General features: G+C 49.2%; 1 protein-coding gene across 2 annotated transcripts in view; it reads right to left on the bottom strand.

Moving 5' to 3' along the window:
• BCAS3 (BCAS3 microtubule associated cell migration factor) overlaps nt 1-20,702 on the bottom strand; it is a 3,998,327-nt gene that overhangs the window by 3,362,743 nt on the left and 614,882 nt on the right. For both annotated transcript variants that reach the window (XM_086954924.1, XM_086954923.1), the window contains exon 8: nt 20,049-20,156. In XM_086954924.1, coding sequence (XP_086811050.1) covers nt 20,049-20,156 — 108 coding nt within the window. The remainder of the gene's footprint in view (nt 1-20,048; nt 20,157-20,702) is intronic.

The raw sequence follows: 20,702 nt of genomic DNA, 5'->3' as shown, positions 1-20,702 counted from the left end.
GTGGGAGGCAAGCAAGCTTGCGCACTATGAATACGGGTAGGGTTGCAGCAAACTTTTGGCTTGGAAATTAAAAACAGAGCAGAGCCAGAATACAATTCCAGCAATTTGGGCGGAAGGACAAAGGGTGCCTAAGTGTGAGGAAGGGGAGATAGAGGGAGCATTTACAGAGTTATTTAAGACCATATACACAGAGGAGGAGGGTGTGTCAAAGGAGCAAGTATAGAGGTATTTTGAAAAGTTGCAAGCGCCAATGTTGTCAAAGGAACAGAGGGAATGGCTAAATGCAGAAATAACAACTGAAGAAGTAACAAAGTCAATAGGAAAGTTGAAAAGGGGAAAGGTGGCTGGCCCAGTTGCACTCCCAAATGAGATCTATTTGTCCCTTAAAGAAGAGATTGCCCCCTTTTTGACAGGCCTGTTCAACCTGATTTTTCTTGGGGGCGAGAATATACCACCATCCTGGGAGGAAGCCACTATTTGCCTTTTACATAAAAGCAGGGAAAGACCCCGAACTCTGTGAATCCTATAGACCTATCTCATTACTAAATACGGACTATAAAATCTTCACCAGAAGGGGTTTATCAGCGGTAGGCAGATACACGAGTCAACGCATGAATCATCTGGGGCCATTGATATCGCAATACAAAATGAGTTCCCTCGGGCAATCATAACCTTTGATGCAGCAAAGACATTCGACAGGGTGAGTTGGTCTTTCCTACATAGAGCTGCAGAGAGGTGTGGGCCTGGGAACAGCCTTTTGTAGGGTCCTGGAAACAATCTATAAGAACCCTTCTGTCAGGATAATGGTGAACGGGAATCTCACCCAAAAAATAATTATATCAAGAGGAACAAGGCAGGGGTGTCCCCTTTCCCCCTCCTTTTCAACATCTATAGCAAGCCTCTTGCAAATAAACTGAGAGCTAGCCAAAAAAACCTTCCCATTTGTATTTCAGGGATGGGAGAAGAAGGTAGCTCTATATGCAGACAACCTGATGGTATTTACAACTAATTTGGCACTTTCCTTACCAATAATATCAGACATTAAGGGTAAATTTGGAGAGGTCTCCGGCTACCAGCTAAACTGGCAGAAATCAGAGGTGATGGAATGGAACTCTTAGAGTAATAACCCCCTGGTAAGAACCTCAATGAAAAACCTAGGCATTTTGGTGAACAAAAACCTAGAGGAGGTGCACGTGAGACCAAAATGTTACTACGGTCTTGGGCATGTCTTCCGCTCTCCTTTTTAGGTAGGTCAAACATCCTGAAGATGGCAATATTTACCTAAGTTTACCTTTCTTTTCGTGTCAATACCCCAAGAATTCAAGAAGGCCTGGTTTAACAAATTGCAAGGAGTGTTGACCAGTTTTATTTGGGCCTCTAAGGTCCCCAGAATTGCATGGAAGAAGCTTTGCAGGGGGAAACTTCAGGGGGGAATCACCAGTCCTGACATGCTTCAGTATTGTAAGGCTTTCCAAATTAAAACAATGAGAATTTTAATGCAAGATCATTAAATATATCCTACGTACTTACAAGCTATGACTAAGTCAGAGGAGAATGGGTTCTTGTTCAAATTCGGGCACCCAAAATACTTCAAAAAAGGAAAACTAAAAATCCTCCAAGCAGCTTGTAAGCTATGGTTTCAAATTAGAAGGGCAGCACAGATTCTGTACTATAGTAGCTACGCTTCAATCTGGGCCTCTCCAGGTACCCATGAGTGTCTAAAGGACAAGCTATCAACCTCGTTAGTAGAAGCTGAGGTAACAAAATAGAACCAGCTACTTGAAGGGCAGACCGTGGTGGATTGGGGACAATTATCATCCTTGTCGAATGGGAACATCTCTAGATTCGAGCTGGTAAGCTGGTCAAAATCACTGTTGAAAGATGAGGCAGGAAATAGGGACCTTGACAGGAAATTTTTAAAGAACCCTGGGCAAAAGAAGGAGGTGTCGGTGGTATTGGCTGTTCACTCAGGAGAGGGAGTTTGTTCTCCCCACTGAAATCTGGAAGAAAGACCCACCGTCGGGAGACATACAGAATCTCTGACAAGTATCGATGTCTTTGTTGTGGTATGTTGTTAGTGCTGCTTCTCTCAGAAAAACCCCTCTGGTTATGACACATAGGGCCTATTGGTCACTGAAATAGCTGACAAAGATGAACAGGCAGGCGGTCAAGAGTATACATGTGTGTGAGAAAAAAAATGGCGTATTCCCCATTTCAAAATGTTATGCTTGAAGTATTCACACACACATTTTTGCTTCATACATTGATTTGCAGGGAGCATGTCTGTGACACTCATTGGATCCATGCAACTGATTCGGTTCCTTCAGAACCTCCAGTTGCCCTCTCTGTCTTGCTGTTGATAGTATACTTATTTATTTATTTGTCAGATTTATAGTGCGCATGGCTGCCCCAGCGACGGGGCGTGCCAGCGCAGGTCACAGACTCCAGGACAAGAACCAGAGAAAGAGCTTAAGCCGGAAAAAGCCAGGTCTTTATGGCCCTCCGGAACGCCAAATGATTCTGGATCACTCTGATGGACACAGGAAGTGAATTCCAAAGTTGCGCAACCAGGCTGCGAAAGGAACGGCCACCGGCTCTGGCTTTCCAAACACGCGGGGTGCACACCCGAGCTAAGGAGGCAGATCTTAAAGAACGTCATGGCGCATAGAACTCTATATAAGATCTTGTGCGCTAAACAAAGCGCCTTGAATTGAATGCGCTTTTCGACAGGCAACCAGTGGAGTTTCTGAAGTACATGGGAAACAGAGCTCGTATACGGAAGGGCCATCAGCAAACGGGCAGCTGCATTCTGAGCCCTTTGAAGACGCTTGTCACTAGCCTTGTTGGCGACCAGGTATAGGCAGTTCCCGTAATCCAGTCTAGACAAAATTATCGATTGAAGGATGATTTGGCGAACTTTAGAAGGAAAGAAGCCCAACAATGGCTTTAGGCCCCTCAGAAGCCCGAAACAAGCCCCAGCCGCTGCCTTGGATTGAACTTCAAATGTTAGGCCATTGTCAAACCAGATGCCTAGGTTTTTCACTGTCTCCTTCGGCGAGGGGGCAGGTTTCAGGCGGTCCGGCCAATACTTCTCGGATCACAACCCCTGGTCTTTCCCAAACAGAAAGATCTCGGATTTGCTGGTGTTAAGCTGTAAACAGTTCGTCGCCATCCAGTCCGCAATCGCAGCGAGGTTCTCTTTAAACTTGATCAAGTTGGTACAGCATTTTTTAGAAAATGCGATCACTAGCTGTGTGTCATCAGCGTATGATACCAGTGACAGGCCCCTTCCCTTCGCCAACACCGGCAGAGGCTGGATGTAGATGTTAAACAATAAGGGGCTTACCACTGAACCCTGCGGTACACCCCGACACAAGGCAAGCTCTTGAGAATGGAAAGGAGGGATGAGAACTTGGAAGGACCTTCCCTCTAGGAATGACCGGAGCCACTCCAGGGCCGTGTCCCTGATGCCTATTTCTTGCAGGCTGTTTAAGAGAATCGCATGGGAGACGGTGTCAAAGGTGGCCTTTCGGTCCAAGAGGACCAAGGCCGCTGAGTCACCAACATCCAAGCTCGCCTGAATGGCCTCCGTGACTAGCAGAAGAGCAGACTCAGTGCTATGGCGGGCCCGGAAGCCAAGCTGGGATGGGCCGAAGATGGCGTATTGCTCCGAATACTTGGATAAGATAGAATTCACATGCGATTCTGCCACCTTTGCCAAGAACGGCAAGTTGGAGATCCTGCGGTAGTTAGCTGGTTTTGCAGGGTCCAACAAGGGATTTTTAAGGAAAGGATTAACCTTGGCATGTTTCCAGGCCCTAGGAACAGACACTGAGGCCAGAGATAAATTGACCAGATTAAGGTTCAGCCGAAAAAGAAGAGTGGAACTGACGAAAGTGGGCAGGTGTCAGTGGATCTGCTGGGGATCCTGATTTGATCTTTTAGCAGAGTGCCTCGAACTCCATCTGAGACAGCGGAGGGAAAGATGTCAGGATGTTAACCCCCATATGACAAAAAATCCCCGGGTGACCCACCGTCGAGGGTGAAATAGTGGTGGGTAAACTCGGATAAATCTTATCGACTTTATTCACAAAGAACAGGACCAACTTGATACACTGCTGATCTGAGGAGATCCGGGAAGTCCCCGTGGGTCCTCCACTCTTCATGCTCTTCAGCACAGAGAAGATCATCTTGGCAGGGTTAGAACTGGCCAGAATTTTATTGGCCACAAACTCCGCTCGAGCTCGCTAAATAAGCTTGTGATAATGCTTAATTGTGGCACGGTATTCCCTTTTTGCCCGCTGTTCATAAGAGCGCCTCCAGACGCTGTCCAACTGCTTGCAGCACTTTTTGGCTGTGACTAATGAGTCACTGAACCAGGGGGTCGATGGCTTGCGGAATTTCCCTCCAAGCCTCACCGGAATACAGCTATCCAGGCATGATGATACCCACTTGGTAAAGAAGGAATTCGCTGTTTCCATATCCGGCGGCAGCTGGGGCCTATGGCTAGATAGCCATTCAGAAAGACAGCCAGAGTCGAGTTTATGCCAAGGTCGCTTTAGGACAGGAGTTGGGCAGATCGAATCGCCTTTTGCCTGAAGTCGCATATTAAAGGGGACCAAGAAATAATTGGTCCCTGCCTGTGGAACAGGCGGTAGAATCATGAGAGAGCGAAGGTTCAAAAAGATAGGGTCCGGCAGGTGACCAGCCCCATGGGTACCTGTTTGAACCTGTTGGGTCATCTGGTAGGCCGAATGAAGAACAAAAATATAAGGGAGGGTCTAAGGGGAAAGAGATTTTTAAAGGCCAGTTTGCATCCTGTCCCCCAAACTTACAAGTAACAACACACAGGGGATGCTAAGGGTCTGGAAAGAGACTACAAGATGCTAAACACTCGGATGTAGTGTGAAGAAGTAGTCACTCTAAGGAGAGAAAAGGACAGCAATGTGAAAAAATGAGATATAGAATGAAGAAGATACCCATCAGCCCACCCATTGGCGGAGTCTCATCATCTGGGTTTTTGTTGGAAACTGGTATCTACTAGGTACCTCACTAGGCCTGTGTCGAGGAATCCTAGTATTAGATCCACCAGTGAGAGAGACAGCCAGCAGGATATATTGGTAGGCTGAAGGAAAAAAGAGTTGCAATGCTCAAGAAAGTGTGTAATTGTGAGAAAAAATGTGATATTTAAAATTGCCCGTTATGATGCCAAGGTACGACTTTATTAGGGGGGTCAGCATAACGGCAAAACTAAAAGCAGAGTGATGAAAGTGTGTCAAAAAAATATACTACTATCAATTATAGATAATAAATGGTCAACATGTTTCAGCCTAGCAAGGCTTTCTTCAGGACCTATAAATGTACACTGCTGCAACAGTGAAAAAAGAAATAATGTAGACCTACCGGTAAAGAATTACTATATAGTAGTCTCATATCATTGTGACAAGAACTCTCCTATAAAGGAAAACAAACACAGCAAAACAGATGTAACCATATGAAAGCATCAGTGCATGTGTAAATCAGCATACAACATTCTGGTTGAAGCAACTCACCCATAATTGGTATGGAGATGGCCTCACCTCGCCTGGCACTCGCTCAGGTCAAAGAGGCCCGCTCTAAAAATGGGGAAGGAAGAATAGATTATATTTGAAAATCTAGCCAACAAGCATGTTTAGGATTCCTTTGATCATACTGTTTCTAAAATTGAAAACCCTTTGGGTTAAGTAGGCAGTAACACATGGCGATTACAGCATGCCAAGCATCGATTGTTTCGTAGTAAATACGGGGCACCTTAAACTTATATGTATGCATGGTAAGTGGTGCACTGGTTGGTAAAATTGTATCTCTATATTTCTCTCAAATGATGTCTCAAGGGCGTGGTGTACCAATATTTACTGTTAGCGTTTTTCTGGTTTGAGGGCATACTGAACAATTGCCGCATGGATGGTGGCCTTGAACGGGTGGGAGATTCCACAATGTCACCATGGATTCATGTGAAGTGGACCGAAGTCCAGAAGTACAGTGGGCAGATGAACAAGATCCTCCAAACACTCGCAGTAGACGGGGCCAATAACAATCACCCCAGGAAGCAACGAGGACCTTGTAGTTAACTTAAGTTCATGCACTCTTACTCCTACTGAGCACCAAGTGCTACATAAAGGACTCGGTTTTGTGCCGACTAACAGTGGGGATGCCTTTCAGCTTCGCAGCGAGGTCGAACAATTCTTTCGCAAGGTCCGGCTTCACTTTTTTTTCGCTGACAGCAGAAAGGAACAGGACCAGATGGACACTGAAATGAATACAGGCCTCAAGAAAAAAATCGACATTTGTTCCCCTTCTCCAACAGGTACCACCCAAGGTGGGAGCATTTGAGAAAGCGGTGGTCCATGAGATCAATTCTTTGGATCTGTCAAAAACCGTCAATTTTCAAAATTTGTCTAGAGCCGAGAGACTGGCATTAGACACATTATCTAAAGACACAAATATCACCATCAAACCGGCCGATAAGGGTGGTGCGATAGTCATCCTGGACACCACCATCTATTGTGCCGAATGTCTGAGACAACTAGGAGATACCAATTCCTATATTTTGCTGACCACTGACCCTACAACCAGGATGATAACTGAAATTAAGAATCTAGTGGAAGAGGCAAGCGCAGAAGGCTGGATAACATCTCAAGAAGCCAAGTTTCTGGTTACTCCACATCCAGTTATTCCATACTTTTATGCACTGCCCAAAATCCACAAAATAGCAAGGCCACCCTCAGGACGACCTATTATCTCAGGCATTGGGTCGCTCCTTAAACCTCTTTCATTGATTTTTTTCTTGAGACCTTTGGTGCGGACTATGCCTACTTACCTTCAGGATACTAAAGACCTCCTTCGCCTTTTACCTAAAATGGAGTTTAACACCGAGACTGACATTCTTGTCAGTTTCGATGTAGAGTCTTTGTACACCTGCATTCCGCAAGAGGAAACTCTGCAGGCTGTGAGAGGGCTTTTGGAAACATCTACCCATGTAAGCATCACACCCATCCATTTCATTATGGAGTTGGCTAGGCTCGCAATGACAGAGAACTTTTTTCAATTTGAAGACTCGTTATATCTCCAGATATCGGACACTTCGATGGGGAGTACTTGTGCCCAGAGCCAGGCAAATTTATACGTCCATCTTTTCGAAACACAGTATGTACTCGACCACAACAATCCGTATTACCATCAAACGGTGTTGTGGAAGAGATACATTGATGACGTTCTTGTGGTGTGGTGTGGAGACGTTGCTTCTGTACTTGCTTTTCAAAATTGGTTAAACACCTAGAACCAATACCTTAGATTCACGGTGGAATACAGTGATACACAACTCCCCTTCCTGGATCTACTCATTACTCCCAAAGATGGCCACCTAGCAAGCAATCTATAACGCAAGCCGGTGTCTAGAAATTCCTTGCTTCGGTTCGACAGCCACCATCCACGCTCCCTCAGAGAGAACTTGCCTTTCGGACAATTTCTCAGGGTCCGAAGAAACTGTTCAGAAAAATCTGATTTCCAGGCACAGTCCCTGGATTTATCCACCAAGTTAAAACAACGACTATATCCAGGTGCGTTGGTTAGGAAATCATGCAAAAGGGCTTCCAACAACCATCAAGAGGCTTTATTAGCCCTTCCTGTTGTAAAACCTCCACTGGAGAAACTGACTTTCGTCACTACCTTTAGCACAGCTTCATCCTTGATACAGAAAATCATCCTGACAAAACTGGCGGATATTGAATACCGCTGGTGACAAAATTTCATTACCACTTTTTTCCTTCAAGAGAAGTTCCAACTTAAAAGATGATTTAGTACACACCAGACCTCGGTCCACTTCATATGAATCCATGGAGACATTGTGGAATCTCCCACTCGTTCAAGGCCACCATCCATGCGGCAATTGTTCAGTATGCCCTCAAACCAGAAAAAAGCTAACAGTAGATGTTGGTACACCACGCCCTTGGGTGTTAAAACGGCATACCAACTGCAACAGTGAAAGGGTCATCTACCTAATCACTTGCCCCTGTGCTCTTCGCTATGTAGACATGACGACCAGAAGGGTCAAACTTAGAATACAAGAAAACAAAAGCACCATCAGGCGCAACAAACAGGCCACTCGTCTCACCAACCACTTCCTAACGATGAAACATTCTGCTGATGATATGGAATGGCTAGTGCTTGAACAGCCATTCATTCCCCTACATGTCAGTGATATTTCTCATTATCTGTTCGTCAAGGAACAGAAATGGATTTTTAAATTAAAGTGCGACATTGTAGGGTTGAATGATGAAATACCATGGATCCAGCTCTGATGACATTTTAATTACATGACTTGGCTATCTGTGGAGTACAAGTGTTTACATCAATGAATGCCTATACACATCCTACATTTCATATACACTTGCCATACAGTCGGTTTATTATTGTCACGTGTCTTGTAGTTTTCCTGACACATATCTTCCATCAGAATAGATGGAACGTGGTTCTGTATAAACTAGCTACCAGCCTACTAGTGCGCGCATGTGACTCGTGCCCACAGTGTTAGGACAACCGATATATCCCAATATTGGTTGTGGTTTGGTGAATCATAACGGGCTTCTATTTTTGCCTTCGCATTTCTGTCTGTGCCATTCTTAGCGAGACAAAACATCTACGGCTCCTCTTACGAGGGCTCGCGCTCCCTGACCAATCACAGTGGAGCTGTTTGTATGTTTACTATATTCCTTAGGCCCTGCACGTCTGCCACTTTCAGTTTCCGGACCACGGTTCTTTTCCGGTTTCCCAATCTATGAAACGAATCAATCACCTCATAGACTCAGTTGTTCCTTCCTGGTCCGCAAGTCTTTAATTTAACTTGACCAGGCGGGTGTTGAATGCATTTCCATAGTCCGGATAAGCGATTGCTTAACTAAGACTTCCGGTTTCCGGTCTGTAATTCATCTTCCGGTTTCCGGTTTTTACAACAAACCAATCACCATACAGTATAAGCGGCTAAGTTTCACAAAGCTGTTCCATTCTGGTCCGCAAGCCTTCCATTTAATCTGACTAGGCCGCTATGTCCGTCACCTTCCCCTCGGCTCAGATGTCAGACCGAGGCAACGACGGACAGGTTGGTCACCGCGTCTGCAGCCTTTACTGCATCATTTCTCGCCTGGAATTTTGCTTAATATTGTTCTCCGGGGGCTCTTCAGAGATGCCTCTTAGTCTTTTTTCGCTTGATTATTGGAGCTCACCACACGGAATTCATTGCTATTTACTTTGAACTCGATCCTGCAAAAAACTGGAAGAGATGTGTGTCATAGCTTGATGAAGGGCTGTTTCTTTCACACTCTCTTTTCCATGACTGCAGCTCTATATTGAGACATCATTTGAGAGAAATATAGAGATACAATTTTACCAACCAGTGCACCACTTACCATGCATACATATAAGTTTAAGGTGCCCCGTATTTACTACGAAACAATCGATGCTTGGCATGCTGTAATCACCATGTGTTACTGCCTACTTAACCCAAAGGGTTTTCAATTTTAGAAACAGTATGATCAAAGGAATCCTAAACATGCTTGTTGGCTAGATTTACAAATATAATCTATTCTTCCTTTCCCATTTTTAGTGCGCGCCTCTTTGACCTGAGCGAGTGCCAGGCGAGGTGAGGCCATCTCCATACCAATTATGGGTGAGTTGCTTCAACCAGAATGTTGTATGCTGATTTACACATGCACTGATGCTTTCATATGGTTACATCTGTTTTGCTGTGTTTGTTTTCCTTTATAGGAGAGTTCTTGTCACAATGATATGAGACTACCATATAGTAATTCTTTTCCCGGTAGGTCTACATTATTTCTTTTTTCACTGTTGCAGTAGTGTACATTTATAGGTCTTGAAGAAAGCCTTGCCAGGCTGAAACATGTTGGCCATTTATTATCTATAATTGATAGTAGTATATTTTTTTGACACACTATCATCACTCTGCTTTTAATTTTGCCGTTATGCTGCCCCCCCCCTAATAAAGTCGTACCTTGGCATCATAACAGGCAATTTTAAGTATCACATTTACACATTTTCTTGAGCACTGCAACTCTCTTTTTTCCTTCAGCCTACCAATATATCCTGCTGGCTGTCTCTCTCACTGGTGGATCTAATACTAGGATTCCTCGACACAGGCCTAGTGAGGTACCTAGTAGATACCAGTTTCCAACAAAAACCCAGATGATGAGACTCCGCCAATGGGTGGGCTGATGGGTATCTTCTTCATTCTATATCTCATTTTTTCACATTGCTGTCCTTTTCTCTCCTTAGAGTGACTACTTCTTCACACTACATCCGAGTGTTTAGCATCTTGTAGTCTCTTTCCAGACCCTGAGCATCCCCTCATCTGATAGGCCTCCAAATTCGCCAAAAAGCTGGCGATTTCAGCCTTCCCGCAATTATCGAGATGGAGATTGAGGTCCCCAAGAATAATGAAGTTTGCCATCCTGCATGCATATTGCGCAACTTTGTTGAGCAAATCTTCTCTAAAGAGACAAGATGGACCTGGCGGGCGGTAAATAAGTAGGCCGGTCATGGTTAAGTTCTTATTCAGTGTAATTTTGAACAGAGCTCTTTCACAGCCAGCGGTATTCTCTTTGCTCAGGGAACAGTTATAGATGTCCTTTGCAATAATTGCAATGCCCCCCCCTCTGACGGCCTCTCTGCAGATACTATGTAGCCTATATTCCGAAGGAAGGGCCTACCAGGATTCAGCCACCGAGTCAGGTGTAAGCCATGTCTCGGTCAGAAATCGAATATCCGGGGCCTCCTCAGTTAGGAGATCGAAGACCTCTCCGTGATGTTTGACAATAGATCTACAGTTCAAACTCAAAAACTTCAGGTCAGAACCATCTCCCAAACGGGGATACAAGTACTTAGATGGAAACTGGCAGGCACAGTACTTGCAGCTAAAAGCATCCTCCCTTGGGTCCCAGACCGAAGTGGGGCACTTAACTTCCCAGGCCAATAGCTCATCACGCGCATACACAATGCGAGCAGCAGTGAAAAGGGCAGGGGTCCTGGCGACGGCCCGGCGCGGACGGGCTTGCCTTTGGCACACCAGCTATGCGACCGCTGTGACGTCATTTACAATCAACTTTAAAAACACGGCGCAAATGAGGTAATAATGACACCCATGAATTCTCCAACAGGTAAAAATGAGCAGCAAAATTACTAGTGCAGCGCTAACAAAGCTCCCGGCTCACGCCTCAGGAGTCTGATGACTACGCAGGCGCCTGAGTGATGTCTTTTATGGGAGCCCCGGAGGTGGCCAGGCAGGCGAGTCTGCAAACACTGGTCTGTGACCTTGTCGTTCCTCCCCCAAGATGGCAAACACACTACCTCCCTTTCCCGGAGCAGTGATTCGGCAGCAACAATACAATCAACTTTAAAAACACGGCGCAAATGAGGTAATAATGACAACCATGAATTCTCCAACAGTTAAAAAGGAGCTGCGAAATTACTAGTGCAGCGCTAACAGTGCTAACAAAGCTTCCGGCTCACGCCTCAGGAGTCTAATGACTACGCGGGCGCCTGAGTGACGTCTTTTATGGGATCCCCGGAGGTGGCCAGGCAGGCGAGTCTGCAAACACTGGTCTGTGACCTCGTCGTTCCTCCCCCAAGATGGCAAACACACTCCAGGGGCGTAACAAACGTCCCCGCAGACCCCGCAGTGCGGGGGGGCCTCACCCTCTACAGTTAATGAAGGGGCCCCCAGGGGGCCCCCGACCCCCTCAGCTCTTCTGAGAGCTGTGAGAGGTCTGCGCTGAAGCAAGCCTCTCTCTCTCTGCATCTGAAGCAGGTGCAGCCTGCTCGGAGCCCTTCGCCCCCTCCCTCTGAATGAAGAGAAACAAAGTATCAATATACATTGTTTCTCTTCAGTCAGAGCCAGAGGCAGTCCCGGAAAGAGGATGGGGGCCCCAGAGACAGCAGTCTCCACTGCTCCTCTGAGGCAGCACAGAGCCCGGCCCCCACTCTCTCCTCTCCATAAACAATGCCCACCCCACAAGAGAAGAGAAGAGACAGGGACAAGGATGGGGTGGGGGGCCCCACAAGAGAAGAGAAGAGAAGAGACAGGGACAGGCCCCCATCTGAGAAGAGACAGGGACAAGGATGGGGTGGGGGCCCCACAAGAGAAGAGAAGAGACAGGGACAGGAAGAGACAGGGACAAGGATGGGGTGGGGGGCCCACAAGAGAAGAGAAGAGACAGGGACAGGAAGAGACAGGGACAAGGATGGGGTGGGGGGCCCACAAGAGAAGAGAAGAGAAGAGACAGGCCCCCATCCGAGAAGAGACAGGGACAAGGATGGGGTGGGGGGCCCACAAGAGAAGAGAAGAGAAGAGACAGGCCCCCATCCGAGAAGAGACAGGGACAAGGATGGGGTGGGGGGCCCACCCCACAAGAGAAGAGAAGAGAGGGTGGGGGGCCCACCCCACAAGAGAAGAGACAGGGACAAGGATGGGGTGGGGGCCCCACAAGAGAAGAGAAGAGACAGGGACAGGAAGAGACAGGGACAAGGATGGGGTGGGGGGCCCAGAAGAGAAGAGACAGGGACAGGCCCCCATCCGAGAAGAGACAGGCACAAGGATGGGGTGGGGGGCCCCACAAGAGAAGAGAAGAGAAGAGAAGAGACAGGGACAGGCCCCCATCCGAGAAGAGACAGGGACAAGGATAGGGTGGGGGCCCCACAAGAGAAGAGAAGAGACAGGGACAGGCCCCCATCCGAGAAGAGACAGGGACAAGGATGGGGTGGGGGGCCCACCCCACAAGAGAAGAGAAGAGAAGAGAGGGTGGGGGGCCCACCCCACAAGAGAAGAGAAGAGACAGGGACAAGAAGAGACAGGGACAAGGATGGGGTGGGGGCCCACAAGAGAAGAGAAGAGACAGGGACAGGCCCCCATCCGAGAAGAGACAGGGACAAGGATGGGGTGGGGGCCCCCCAAGAGAAGAGAAGAGACAGGGACAGGCCCCCATCCGAGAAGAGACAGGGACAAGGATGGGGTGGGGGGCCCACCCCACAAGAGAAGAGAAGAGAGGGTGGGGGGCCCACCCCACAAGAGAAGAGAAGAGACAGGGACAAGAAGAGACAGGGACAAGGATGGGGTGGGGGGCCCACCCACAAGAGAAGAGAAGAGACAGAGACAAGGATGGGGTGGGGGGCCCACCCCACAAGAGAAGAGAAGAGAGGGTGGGTGGCCCACCCCACAAGAGAAGAGAAGAGACAGGGACAAGAAGAGACAGGGACAAGGATGGGGTGGGGGGCCCACCCCACAAGAGAAGAGAAGAGACAGGGACAAGGATGGGGTGGGGGCCTCAGAGAGCAAGAGCAGGAGACAGCACAAGGCAGTGCTCGGGACCCTGACAAGGGTGGGAGTGGGGGCCCCCAGACAGAGTATTCTCCAGGGCAAAGCTCACATGAGAAAGGACAAGGCAGCAAAATGGTGCCCTCAGGTAAGCAGCTTGTTAGAACACACCATGGGCGTCTGCAGGGAGAGGGAAAGGGGGGCCAAGAAAGGTGCAAGGCAGAGGGGGAGAATGATGCATGGTAGAGAAGGGTGCAAGGCAGAGGGGAGAAGGGTGCAAGGCAGAGTGGAGAAGGGTGCAAGGCAGAGGGGAGAAGGGTGCCAGGCAGAGAGGAGAAGGGTGCAAGGCAGAGAGGAGAAGGGTGCAAGGCAGAGGGGAGAAGGGTGCAAGGCAAAGAGGAGACGGGTGCAAGGAAGAGAGGAGAAGGGTGCAAGGTAGAGAAGGGTGCAAGGCGGAGGGGGAGAAGGGTGCAAGGTAGAGAGGAGAAGGGTGCAAGGCGGAGGGGAGAAGGTGCAAGGAGGAGGGGAGAAGGGTGCAAGGCAGATAGGAGAGGGGTGCAAGGCGGAGGGGAGAAGGGTGCAAGGCAGATAGGAGAAGGGTGCAAGGCAAAGAGGAGAAGGGTGCAAGGCAGAGAAGAGAAGGGTGCAAGGCAAAGAGGAGAAGGGTGCAAGGCAGAGAAGAGAAGGGTGCAAGGCAGAGAAGAGAAGGGTGCAAGGCAAAGAGGAGAAGGGTGCAAGGCAAAGAGAAGAAGGGTGCAAGGAAGAGAGGAGAAGGGTGCAAGGTAGAGAAGGATGCAAGGCAGAGAGGAGAAGGGTGCAAGGCAGAGAAGAGAAGGGTGCAAGGCAAAGAGGAGACGGGTGCAAGGAAGAGAGGAGAAGGGTGCAAGGTAGAGAAGGGTGCAAGGCGGAGGGGGAGAAGGGTGCAAGGTAGAGAGGAGAAGGGTGCAAGGTGGAGGGGAGAAGGTGCAAGGCGGAGGGGAGAAGGGTGCAAGGCGGAGAAGAGAAGGGTGCAAGGCAGAGAAGAGAAGGGTGCAAGGCAGAGAAGAGAAGGGTGCAAGGCAAAGAGGAGAAGGGTGCAAGGCAAAGAGGAGAAGGGTGCAAGGAAGAGAGGAGAAGGGTGCAAGGTAGAGAAGGGTGCAAGGCAGAGGGGGAGAAGGGTGCAAGGTAGAGAGGAGAAGGGTGCAAGGCGGAGGGGAGAAGGGTGCAAGGCGGAGGGGAGAAGGGTGCAAGGCAGATAGGAGAAGGGTGCAAGGCGGAGGGGAGAAGGGTGCAAGGCAGATAGGAGAAGGGTGCAAGGCGGAGGGGAGAAGGGTGCAAGGTGGAGAAGGGTGCAAGGTGGAGAAGGGTGCAAGGCAGAGGGGGAGAAGGGTGCATGGCAGATGGGAGAAGGGTGAAAGGCAGAGGGGAGAAGGGTGCAAGGTAGAGGGGAGAAGGGTGCAAGGTAGAGGGGAGAAGGGTGCAAGGCAGAGGGGAGAAGGGTGCAAGGCAGAGGGGAGAAGGGTGCAAGGCAGAGGGGAGAAGTGTGCAAGGCAGAGGGGAGAAGGATGCAAGGTAGAGAAGGGTGCAAGGCAGAGGGGGAGAAGGGTGCAAGGTAGAGAGGAGAAGGGTGCAAGGTGGAGGGGAGAAGGGTGCAAGGTGAAGGGGAGAAGGGTGCAAGGCAGAGGGGAGAAGGGTGCAAGGCAGAGGGGAGAAGGGTGCAAGGCAGAGGGGAGAAGGGTGCAAGGCAGAGGGGAGAAGGGTGCAAGGGAGAGAGGAGAAGGGTGCAAGGTAGAGAAGGGTGCAAGGCAGAGGGGGAGAAGGGTGCATGGCAGATGGGAGAAGGGTGAAAGGCAGAGGGGAGAAGGGTGCAAGGTAGAGGGGAGAAGGGTGCAAGGCAGAGGGGAGAAGGGTGCAAGGCAGAGGGGAGAAGTGTGCAAGGCAGAGAAGAGAAGGGTGCAAGGCAAAGAGGAGAAGGGTGCAAGGCAAAGAGGAGAAGGGTGCAAGGAAGAGAGGAGAAGGGTGGAAGGTAGAGAAGGGTGCAAGGCGGAGGGGGAGAAGGGTGCAAGGTAGAGGGGAGAAGGGTGCAAGGCAGAGAGGAGAAGGGTGCAAGGCAGAGGGGAGAAGGGTGCTAGGCAGAGGGGAGAAGGGTGCAAGGCAGAGGGGAGAAGGGTGCAAGGTGGAGGGGAGAAGGGTGCAAGGCAGAGGGGAGAAGGGTGCAAGGCAGAGGGGAGAAGGGTGCAAGGCAGAGGGGAGAAGGGTGCAAGGCAGAGGGGTGAAGGGTGCAAGGGAGAAGGGTGCAAGGCAGAGAGGAGAAGGGTGCAAGGCGGAGGGGAGAAGGGTGCAAGGCGGAGGGGAGAAGGGTGCAAGGCGGAGGGGAGAAGGGTGCAAGGCAGAGGGGAGAAGGGTGCAAGGCAGAGGGGAGAAGGGTGCAAGGTGGAGGGGAGAAGGGTGCAAGGCAGAGGGGAGAAGGGTGCAAGGCAGAGGGGAGAAGGGTGCAAGGCAGAGGGGAGAAGGGTGCAAGGCAGAGAGGAGAAGGGTGCAAGGTAGAGAAGGGTGCAAGGCGGAGGGGGAGAAGGGTGCATGGCAGATGGGAGAAGGGTGAAAGGCAGAGGGGAGAAGGGTGCATGGCAGATGGGAGAAGGGTGAAAGGCAGAGGGGAGAAGGGTGCAAGGAAGAGAGGAGAAGGGTGCAAGGTAGGGAAGGGTGCAAGGCGGAGGGGGAGAAGGGTTCAAGGCAGAGGTGAGAAGGGTGCAAGGCAGAGGTGAGAAGGGTGCAAGGCAGAGGTGAGAAGGGTGCAAGGCAGAGGTGAGAAGGGTGCAAGGCAGAGAGGAGAAGGGTGCAAGGCAGAGAGGAGAAGGGTGCAAGGCAAAGAGGAGAAGGGTGCAAGGCAAAGGGGAGATGGGTGCAAGGCAGAGGGGAAAAGGGTGCAAGGCAGAGGGGAGAAGGATGCAGGGTAGAGAAGGGTGCAAGGCGACGGGGAGAAGGGTGCAAGGCGGAGGGGAAGAAGGGTGCAAGGCAGAGAGGGGAAGGATGCAAGGTAGAGAAGGGTGCAAGGCAGTGGGGGAGAAGGGTGCAAGGCGGAGGGGGAGAAGGGTGCAAGGCAGAGGGGAGAAGGGTGCAAGGCAGAGGGGAGAAGGGTGCAAGGCAGAGGGGAGAAGGGTGCAGGGCAGAGGGGAGAAGGGTGCAAGGAAGAGAGAAGGGTGCAAGGTAGGGAAGGGTGCAAGGCAGAGGGGGGAAGGGGTGCAAGGCAGAGAGGAGAAGGATGAAAGTTAGAGAAGGGTGCAAGGCGGGGGTGGAATAGGGTGCAAGACAGAGAGGAGAAGGGTGCAAGGCAGAGGGGAGAAGGGTGCAAGGCAGAGGGGAGAATGGTGCAAGGTAGAAAAGGGTGCAAGGCGGAGGTGGACTAGGGTACAAGGGGAAGGGGAGAAGGGTGCAAGAGGGAGGGCAAGAAGGGTGCAAGGCAGAGGGGAGAAGGGTGCAAGGGGGATGGTGATGAAGTTAAAAATGTGCCCCCCCTGGAAACATTTCTGCGGACACCCATGGGACGCACACTACTTTGTGAGGGAGAGTGGGAGAGAGTGGAGAGAGAGAGAGTGGAGAGAAACAGTGGAGAGAAACAGTGGAGAGAGAGAGTGGCTAGAGAGAGAGAGAGTGGAGAGAGACAGTGGAGACAGAGTAGACAGTGGAGAGAGAGTGGAGATAGACAGTGGAGAGACCGAGAGTGGAGAGAGAGTGGAGAGAGCATGGAGAGACACTGGAGAGAGTGGAGAGACCGAGAGTGGAGAGAGATAGAGTGGAGAGAGAGAGAGTGGAGAGAGAGAGTAGAGAGAGAGAGAGTGGAGAGAGAGTGGAGATAGACAGTGGAGAGACCGAGAGTGGAGAGAGAGTGGAGAGAGCATGGCGAGACAGTGGAGAGAGAGAGAGTGGAGAGAGAGAGAGAGAGAGTGGAGAGAGAGAGAGTGGAGAGAGAGAGTGGAGAGAGAGTGGAGAGAGAGAGAGAGTGGAGAGAGAGATAGAGTGGAGAGAGAGATAGAGTGGAGAGAGAGTTAGAGTGGAGAGAGAGAGTAGAGAGAGCGAGTGGAGAGAGAGAGTGGAGAGAGAGAGCGAGTGGAGAGAGAGAGAGTGGAAAGAGAGAGAAAGAGTGGAGAGAGAGAGTGGAGAGAGAATGGAGAGTAGAGAGAGACAGCGGAGAGAGAGACAGTGGAGAGAGAGACAGTGGAGAGAGAGACAGTGGAGAGAGAGAGACAGTGGAGAGAGAGTGAGTGGAGTGAGAGTGAGTGGAGTGAGAGTGAGTGGAGAGAGAGTGAGTGGAGAGAGTGAGTGGAGAGAAAGTGGAGAGAGAGAGTGGAGAGAGAGAGTGGAGAGAGAGAGTGGAGTGAGAGAGTGGAGAGAGTAGAGAGAGAGAGATGGGAGAGAGGGTGGAGAGAGAGAGAGTGGAGGGAGACAGTGGAGGGAGACAGTGGAGAGAGAGTGAGTGGAGAGAGAGTGAGTGGAGAGAGAGTGGAGCGAGAGAGTGGAGCGAGAGAGTGGAGAGAGAGAGTGGAGAGAGAGAGTGGAGAGAGTAGAGAGAGAGAGAAGGGAGAGAGGGTGGAGAGAGAGAGAGTGGAGGGAGACAGTGGAGGGAGACAGTGGAGGGAGACAGTGGAGAGAGAGACAGAGGAGAGACCGTGGAGAGAGAGACAGTAGAGATAGAGTGGACAGAGTTGAGAGAGTGAATGGAGAGAGTGGAGAGAGAGTAGCAACTGACTGACTGACTCAGAGACTGAATACTGACTGACCGAGAGACTGACTGACTGAGAAACTGACTGAGAGAGAGAGTGACTGACTGACAGAGAGAGAGAGACTGATTGAGAGTGAGCCTGGCTGACAGAGACTGGCTGAGGTAGAGAGAAACTGACTGAGAGAGAGACTGAGAGAGAGAGGCAGAGAGACTGACTGACAGAGAGATAGACTGATTGACTCTGAGAGAGACTGCCTGAGAGAGACTGCCTGAGAGAGACTGACTGAGAGACTGACAGAGAGAGACTGACTGAGAGAGAGACTGACAGAGAGAGAGACTGACAGAGAGAGAGACTGACAGAGAGAGAGACTGACAGAGAGAGAGACTGACTGGGTGAGAGACTGACTGAGTGAGAGACTGACAGACTGACTGACTGGGGTAGAGAGAGAATGACTGACTGAGAGAGACTGACTGACTGGGAGAGAGAGAGACTGACTGGGAGAGAGAGTGACTGATTGACTGACTGAGAGAGAGACTGACTGACTGACAGAGAGAGACTGACTGACTGAGAGAGAGACTGACTGACTGACAGAGACAGACAGAGAGAGAAAGAGAATGAGAGACTGACAGAGAAAGAGAGACTGACCAACAGAGAGAGACTGACTGACAGAGACTGACTGATAGAGAGACTCACAGAGAGACTGACTGACAGAGAGAGAGACTGACTAAGAGAGACTGACAGAGAGACTGACAGAGAGACTGACTGACTGACAGAGAGAGAGCAAGAGACTGACTGACAGAGAGAGTGACTGACTAAGAGAGACTGAATGACAGAGAGAGATAGACTGACTGACTGAAAGAGAGATACTGACTGACAGAGAGAGAGACTGTGATGGAATTGGGGTCAAAGTGTGTATGAAGCTATGCAATGCCTCTTAAGATTGCTATTGTCTAATAAAAATAAAAATGTATTATCAAAATGTGCTCTTTGTGGTTACATCTGCTTTTGAAATACTGCATTGAAGCTTTGTCCAATGTCTTAAAACGGAAACGAGAAGGAGCAGTGGATGCACTTTTATCAAAACTAAACGATGAGTGGGCCCGATGTTGTATATCATGACAGGAGTCTGCATCAGGAAACCCACCTAAAATTGGGCAAACTTTCCCGGCCTACTCATGGCAGGGACCATGTAATGAATGGACCACCACCTATGATAGCCTGCGGGCAGACTAAGCCCAACCTTTGACTCCACCATACAGTCTTACTTATAACTGCTGTATTGGTGACAGTGGCATAACAATCGCCCCGCATCCCCTGCAGTATGGCGGGTCGCTGCCCTGGGAGCTCTAGACTGGCACGGAGAATGGGAGGGGGCCCCCTCCATGTAGTTTGCAGGGGGGCCCCCTCATGTTTCGTTACGCCACTGACACACTCCCTCCCTAGCCCCAAACAGTGATTCTCCGAGGGCAGCAACAATACTTCATGCTTATCTTAATTTTTGTGAAAGGGATTTACTCAATGGATCTGAACAAAGACCTTAGTTTAAGTCTATAGGAATAAACAAGAGATGCATGTGGAAAAAGATAAAAAAAAAAGGACTTGTATTTAAAGAAGATAACACTCCAAATATCTGTGTGCAAGAAAAATCGGATGGTATGCTAAGGAGGCTGGAGGGTCTCTGTCTTTTGAGCCCTTCTCAGGAACTCATTGTCTGTCATGTACATTCATGATTCCATCACCACAAATTCGGAAAGAGCTTGATGAGTTGGTATGTGTTTGGTTGACTTTCTTGCTATACACTGTTATGTCCACCACTGAAAAAATAGGTTGATGCACCCTTTCATATGCTTCAAAGAGAAAGAAACTTGGATTAAAAGAATCATCTTTTTGGAAAACTGGGAGATAAACTGACAGCATAGACAACATAAACAATTGTGAGAAGGATGACTTATGTTTCGCATCATATGACAGATTTCTACAGACTTTACCGTTTATTGCAATGCAGATCATAGATGGGAGTTTTGAACTGAATAGATTTCACCATTTCACCGGTTCGCAGGGAGTAGAGATCAACACAGCAGTAGGGCAGGGTTGTGCTGGGAAGAAAGATCAAACACACCAAATTACTTAATTTTCTACCACAGGCTTTTCTCTGTGCATTATCATGGGAATGTGTAGCCTAGCTAAGTCTTACAATAGTGAACATTTAACATAGGAGAACATGACATCAAAGTTACTTGCATCCACTTAGGGTGCATTATTGGTACACAAATCAAAAGTGTCTGATTCATAAACGGAAAGAAAAGTGCAGGTTATATTCATATCTGTGTTTTGCGAGCAAATAACGTATGCCGTCCAAAAATAACTTAAATGCATTTAACTTACAGCCTTGCACATAAAAGAAGGCACCCAGGGGATTGTATAATATTAAAAAAGTCAGGGCCAAAAGAAAATTGGGCTGATTGGGACAATTTGCACACTGATGCCAGATTAAATTGATACATTCAATATAAGACAGTAATAAAGTGCTCAAGATGTATAGATGGGGTTTAGGAAACACCAACCTTCTAGGATTGGGTACATTTTTGGCATGACTGCTGAACTTTCGCGTATTTAGATAAGTATTGCATAATTTAATTACA

Source organism: Lissotriton vulgaris, chromosome 2_1 (genome assembly GCF_964263255.1).
Source record: "Lissotriton vulgaris chromosome 2_1, aLisVul1.2, whole genome shotgun sequence".
Taxonomy (NCBI): Eukaryota; Metazoa; Chordata; class Amphibia; order Caudata; family Salamandridae; genus Lissotriton; species Lissotriton vulgaris.
Note: the sequence above shows the minus strand (reverse complement) of the source record. Positions and strands in the feature narration are given on the sequence as shown.